The sequence below is a fragment of the Camellia sinensis genome, chromosome 14 (assembly GCF_055761805.1).
Source record: "Camellia sinensis isolate YWXY chromosome 14, ASM5576180v1, whole genome shotgun sequence".
Classification (NCBI taxonomy): domain Eukaryota; kingdom Viridiplantae; phylum Streptophyta; class Magnoliopsida; order Ericales; family Theaceae; genus Camellia; species Camellia sinensis.
The window spans coordinates 134,318,010-134,325,021 of NC_138974.1; the positions used below are offsets into that span (position 1 = coordinate 134,318,010).

At 32.0% G+C, this 7,012-nt stretch overlaps 1 protein-coding gene across 1 annotated transcript; it reads right to left on the reverse strand.

Annotated features, from left to right (window-relative positions):
• Positions 1-4,711: 4,711 nt before the first annotated feature.
• On the reverse strand, positions 4,712-6,280 carry LOC114271834 (major strawberry allergen Fra a 1.06). Its single transcript, XM_028213469.2, has 2 exons — positions 5,907-6,280; positions 4,712-5,178 (listed from the first exon to the last, which is right to left on the reverse strand). The coding sequence occupies exons 1-2, from the start codon at positions 6,088-6,090 to the stop codon at positions 4,883-4,885; spliced, it is 480 nt and encodes a 159-aa protein (XP_028069270.1). The 5' UTR covers positions 6,091-6,280; the 3' UTR covers positions 4,712-4,882.
• Between the last annotated feature and the right edge of the window lie 732 nt (positions 6,281-7,012).

The following is a 7,012-nucleotide window of genomic DNA, read 5'->3' on the forward strand; positions in this document are numbered from 1 at the left end:
TTTGATCGTTTTTTTTTTCTTTTTTTTAATTAAAAAAAAAATTCCCAAGAGTTTTAGTTGGAGCATCAATTGTGACATGAAAGAACATAAATGCATAGTACACAAAAGTAACCACATTGACTTAAAAGGCCCGTTCAGGGGCCGAAATTGTGAAATGACCACCGAAACTACCGAAACTTGGCACGGACAGCTTGTTCAAGCTTAAATAGACTTGTAGGAACAAACGGGACCTCGATTGTAAAATACAAGACTTAAAAGGCCTGTTCGGGGGCCGAAATTGCGAAATGACCACTAAAACCACCGAAACTTGGCACGGAAAGCTTGTTCAATCCTAAATAGACTTGTAGGAACAAACGGGACCTCGATTGGATCTCCAGTTAGAAAATTAGAAGGAAAATTGTAAAACACAATACTTAAAAGGCCCGTTCGGGGGCCGAAATTGCGAAATGACCACCGGAACCACCAAAACTTGGCATGGACGGATTTTTCAACCCCAAATAGACTTGTAGGAATAAACGGGACTTCGATTGGATTTTCGGTTAAAAAATTAGAAGGAAAAATGTAAAATACAAGACTTAAAAGGCCCATTCGGGTGCCAAAATTTTGAAATGACTACCGAGACCACCGAAACTTGGCACGGACAGCTTGTTCAAGCCTAAGTAGACTTGTAGGAACAAACGGGACCTCAATTGGATCTCCGGTTAGAAAATTAGAAGGAAAATTGTAAGACACAAGACTTAAAAGGCCCGTTCGGGGGTTGAAATTGCGAAATGACCACCGAAACCACCGAAACTTGGCACGGACAACTTGTTCAAGCCTAAATAGACTAGTAGGAACAAACGGGACCTCGATTGGATTTCTGGTTAAATAATTAGAAGGAAAAATGTAAAACACAAGACTTAAAAGGCCCGTTCGGGGGCCGAACCAAACCTTGGCACAGACAGCCTTTTCAAGCCTAAATAGACTTGTAGGAACAAACGGGACCTCTATTGGATCTCCGGTTAGAAAATTAGAAGGAAAATTGTAATACACAAGACTTAAAAGGCTCGTTTAGGAGCCGAAATTGCGAAATGACAACCGAAACCACCAAAACTTGGCACGGACAGCTTGTTCAAACCTAAATAGACTTGTAAGAAGAAATGGGACCTCGATTGGATTTCCGGTTAGAAAATTAGAAGAAAAAATGTAAAACACAAGACATAAAAGGCCCGTTCGGGGGCCAAAATTGCAAAATGACCACTAAAACCACCGAAACTTGGCACGGGTAGCTTGTTCAAGCCTAAATAGAGTTGTATGAGCAAACAGCACCCGATTGAACTTCCCGTTACAAAATTAAAATCAAAATTGTGAAGTTCATATCGAGGTTTTTTTTTTTTTTTTTTTTTGTCAATCTAATATTGTTTTTTCTTTTTTCATGTGACAGATTGGCAATGGTGGAAAATAGTTCAGGCTGCATCAGAAGATTTGATTTTGTGTTTTTGAAAATATTTTGACATAGGATTTTGGTAAATGATTTATGGATTAAATGTTTAGCATCAAAATATTTGGTGTTGTGTTTTTGCAAATATTTTGACATAGGATTTTAGTAAATGACTTGTTGGTTAGATGTTTAACATCAAAATATTTGGTTGTAATTTTGAAAATATTTTGAAATAGGATTTGGTAATGTATTTATGGGTTTGATATTAGTAGTTTGTAATTACTTTGGTATGCATGTTTTAGATTGTCAGAGAATTGTAATTATGTTCATTGGAATTTTTCATAATTATTAATTTTGAATTAGTATGAATGTCTTGCACAGGTGCATTATTATTTACATTACATTTGTGTATATATTGTGCACAGGAAAACAAGTGTTTTGGATTATTTTGAACAGAAAAATTATTAAAATCAAAATTTGTGTACTGAATTTTTAGTGACAGGTGGTATTTTGGTCGCTGTTAATATATTTGGCGACAACATATTGTTTTTGTCGCTAAAAGTTAGTGGTTATTCCAAGAACGTTTAGCAACCAAAACTTACTCGTCGCTAAAAACGTGAGTTTTAGTGACCAAATTAATTTTGTCGTTAAATAGTACTTTTGGCGACGCATTTATTTGCCGCTAAAACTACATAGCCTATCCAAATTTTAACCTTTTAGCAACAAATTGTAATTTATAACGACAAAATATATGATTTTTGGTGACCAATTTTGCTCGTCGCTAAATGTCTACATACGGTGACAATTTCTGATTTCGTCGCCAATACTTTTAGTGACAGGCCTTTGGCGACAAGTTGTATATTTGTCGCCGATTCTTTTGGCGACTGAATTTGTACTTTTGGCGACAAATTTTTGGGTCGCCAAATGTGTTTTTTGTTGTAGTGATCTGCACAACGATCGAAGCTAGAACAAGGCGTCGCCGCTGGTGAACAAGGTGTCTCTCTCTCTTTCTCTCTGATCTCACTCTTCTTCATCCCTTTTTGTAGATACCATTTGATTTTTATGGTATATATGTTGCGATTTGCTTGTAACTTACCGATTGATTGCGATTTGCTTGTAATTTACAGATTGATGTGATTTTTTGATATATCCTTCATTTACAGATTGATGTAATTTACAAGGAAATGTACAAGTTAAAAGGAAACAAATTGCTTTGCTTGATTTTGTTTCGGATTCTGATATATCCTTCATATGTTGTGATTTGCTTGTACTTTACAGATTGATGTGATTTACAGATTGCTTGTTAAAAGGAAACAGATCAGTTGTAATTTATTGTTTGTTTGTAACTTACTGTTTCCTTGTGATTTCCCTCAAAAATATCACATCCAAAAAAATCAATAATTTACATATTGCTTGTAAATTTATCTTTTATCTATCTTCCCTCAGCCTAAAAAAAAAAAAGTGCAAGAGATTTTTCGGGATTGAAGAAATCGATCCCGTTAAAGGGTTGGGCCGAGGGGTGATGGGTTTCTCACTGGAGATCGGGGCAGAGACATAAAGTCTTTTACATTCGGAGATCAAAAATGAAAAGTGTAATCCTGATCTCGCCTCGACTCGTTGTCATTTCTATCTTACAGTTTGTTGTTTTTGGAGAAAAGTCAATTGTGAGAGATTGATTATGATGGCTTTTCAAATATGTTAGCATTATTGTCACATCAATGGGGCTGCTTTAATTAATAAAATATCTCTTCTAAAGAAGTTGCACTATGAAATGTGATTTCAACCATGTAATATCATAATATTTTATTTTATTTTATTTTAGTTTTAAGAAAAAGCACAAAATGACTAGAAAAAAAAGTTGCTTTCTAACCAATTGGTCAATTTGTTGACTACAAACATTTCACTTCGGTAGAAATTGTAGAACTTTAATATTTCCTTTGTGTATGTAAATTGTATTTCTCTTATATTTTTTTTGAATTTTTTTTGAGTTTTTATTTATTTATTTTATAAACAATAAATAAATATTTTAAAAATCAAACGGTGAGCAAACCGAAAAAGAAATTGAGTATACAGATCATTAGTTCAATCATCGGGTCGAAGCGGTCGAACAATGATATCATAATTAATTTTATATAATTTAAAAATATAATTATAAATTATAAATAAATAAAAATATATATAAGTATTGAAATAATAAAAAAAATGTTACATAGTATTTACTAATAATATTTAATAAAGTCATAATTGATAAAAAAAAAAAATGCTAGGGACCCCATTACTCAAAAAAAGAAAAAAAAAGTCAATAGTTTTAAAGAAATTAAAAAAATTTAATATTCCCTCCAAACAAATTGATTGAATGCTAAATTTAATTTTGGAAACAAAATGAAATTTTCAACTCTCCCTTCAATCAAATATGATTCAAACAATTTGATTGAATCCCACATTGAATTTTTAGATTCTCTTTGAACAATCTCTTCCTATAAATATGAATAGACTTTCATAATTTCTTTATGTTTCTAATGAGACTCTTCTTCATGAGAGAGGAGACTCTTAAAATAAGAGTTTTTAGTCAAAAATTTGATATATATATATATACACATATATAAATATATAAGAAAGGAAGAAAAGAAGAAGAAATGGAAAAAAAAAATTCAACTGCCAGGTCGGTCGGCAATTAGGATCGATTCGCTGATTTTATCGGTTGAACCACTGGTTTTCTTGGTTCCAACAAGGCCAGTTTTTGGCCTAGGCCAATTTCTGTGGATCATTCGGACCGGAACTAGGTTTGGTCATCGGTTCTACCGGTTGAACTGACCGGTTTGGCCTGTTTTTTTAAACATTGTGATAAATTATAATAAACAAAGATATACTATTATTTACTAGTATTGTGATTTATCAGTCTTTATTGCAATATGATACACTAATAAACAAAGTTGCTCCTTATTGTCTAGTTTATTTGTTTTTTTTTTCTTTTTTTGCCAATCTATTAGAGATAATTTACAAATATCATGAAGACTTGAACATTTAATCGTGTTAAAAATTCCAACAACAAATTACCAATTTACCATACTTGATGCAATGAGTTTCCTGGACCGGAATGCAAACGACTCGATCAAGGACTATAACCCAAACAGATTTTGTTTTTGTTATCTATTTCGAATGAATATTGATTTGTGGTCCATTAATATTGTTCACAAAACCAATGTAATTAGGTTCATTTCACTGTAATAGCCATGAAGAATATCTAGGAAGAAAAAAAAAAAAAATCAATTCTATAATCCACATCCAACATTGAAGCAACAGTCTTGCAACATTATTCTCAAGCTATAGGTAGCTTTTCAAACAACTTAAAAAGAAAAAACAAAATAAAACAAAACAAAACAAAAATTCACACACCTTCAAATACATAACAGAGGAACAGATAATAAAAAAAGTGACTCAACGACAATAACAAATTTTGGTTTAAGCATAGATATTTGGGTTTGCGATCAGGTATTCTTCAACAACCTTGAACATCCCCATGGCCTTGTCTTTTCCACCTGCCATTTCCTCTTCGGTGAGTTCAATGTCGCCTTTGGCGTGATAGTAGCTTGTGCTTGTCACCTTACTCCCGCCATCAATAGTCTCAAACTTGACCTCATAAGAGAGAGATTCAAGCTTGCCGCTCAATGCATCACCTTCAATCAAAGTGTACTTGCACTCATAGTTCTCCACATCAAGTAAATCGATCTTGTGCTTCAAGCACTTCATGTGACTCCCTATCATAGCACAAATAAAACAAGCATTGTTATTAGCAAAATAATATAAAAACGATTATAGCAAAAGGGTTTAAATTGAAATATATATACAGGGTCGGCCCTGAGGTTTAGAGGGCCTAAGGCGAATTTCAGAAATGAAGGCCTCTCTTACATTGAAAAAAAAAAAAAAGTTCATGGATAAAACGGTAAGTTAGAACTTTTTTATTTGTTTGTAGCCATAAAAAAATTTATTTGCACATATAATCATTAAAATTATAAATAAAACAATTTAATGAAACAAAATTAGGGAAAAAAAATTATTCAATTAAAATTGATAAAGACCTAGGTAAAAAAATTAGGACAAAATTATTTATTGCACTAAAATCTAATAGATAAAGAAGGTAAAAAAAAATAAAAAATAAAAATTTAGGACCCATATATTGTATGTATTGTTCTTCTTGGGCCCAAACACTTTTTTTTTTTAATATATATTTTCATTTTAATATATATGGGCCAAACTACACTTATAAATAAATATGGACTAAACTATACATGGACCCAATAAAATATTTTGGGGCCTTTTAAATTGTTCCTAAAAGAATAAAAATAAAAAACATGGGGCCTATAACATTTTACTAAATTTTAAGCCCTATTTTTAGGCCAAAATTTTGGGGCATAAGGCACAGGCCTTACTGGCCCTAGGCCAGGGCCGGCCCTATATATATATATATATAAAGCTATATATATACCTTCATGGAAGTTGGTTTGCTTAATGCTTCCAGCACTGCCATCGCCTTCAACGTACTCAATGCTCTTGATGGATTGGGGGAGAAGCTTGGGGATGAGATTGTGGGAGTCGAGGATCAAAGCCTTGAACATCCTATTGGGTGCTACTGAGGTAGTGAACTCTTGGGTATAAGTGGTGACACCCATTTTTCTTTTTTGGCTATTGGAAGAAAGGAAAGAAGGAATAGAGAGGTGTAGGAAATGAGAATGAGTTGATTGTGGATATGAAGAAGTGAATTAAGACAATGGGTACTATTATATAGACTTGGATTGGGCATCTTTTGGAAAGAGTACAAATATTTCTTAATTGTAAGTAGTTCCATATAATATAATTGAATAGCCAGCCAAAGCCATCAATTGTAGAATAATAATAAGGGATTTTCATTGATAAATTAGAGGTACTTTGGTAATTATGTCACTCATAAGATTTATTGAAACATAAGAAAATAATGTGAACTAAATAGAACATAAGTAGATGAAAAATATATTTTGGTTTTCTTATCTCAAATAGGACTTAATAAAATAGTCAAAAAAAAATATAAATTAAATAGAATAAAACTCTTAAAAATTGAATTTATCAAAAATGTTCCATCATAATAATAATAATAATAATAATAATAGCTGTCTCAATTATTCTCCAGTTCACATATCTATTCAGCGCCCGCCCGCCGTCAAGTTCTAGAATGCCTCGAATTTTTAGCGTTGGAGGTCCGTTTCACAGATTCCAAGTTCAGAATAGTAATAGACGAGCCATCATTTCAAGATCAATAACGTCAAATTCACAAAAACATAACACAAAAAAAAAATATAGAAAATGTATCGTGTGAGCATTATAAAAGTTGCTAACTGTAGAAAGAGAGGCTGGCCCCATAATTTTTTTTTTAACTAAATTTTTTTGAGGTAAAACACCCATCATCAACTTGTTTGGTTGCAGTTTTCAGAAAATAATTTTTAGAAAATTTTATTTTTTTATTTTTCGTATTTTAATATTTTCAATGAATTTTTTTAATATTTTAAGTAATTTTTTTTTTAATTTTTAGACATATCTAACATAAATATACCTAAAAAG

Coding starts and splice junctions, on each gene's coding strand:
- LOC114271834 (XM_028213469.2), bottom strand. CDS start 6,090: ATGGGTGTCACCACTTATACCCAAGAGTTCACTACCTCAGTAGCACCC. Junction 5,179..5,906: donor GCAAACCAACTTCCATGAAG/GTATATATATAG, acceptor GTGCTATGATAG/GGAGTCACATGAAGTGCTTG.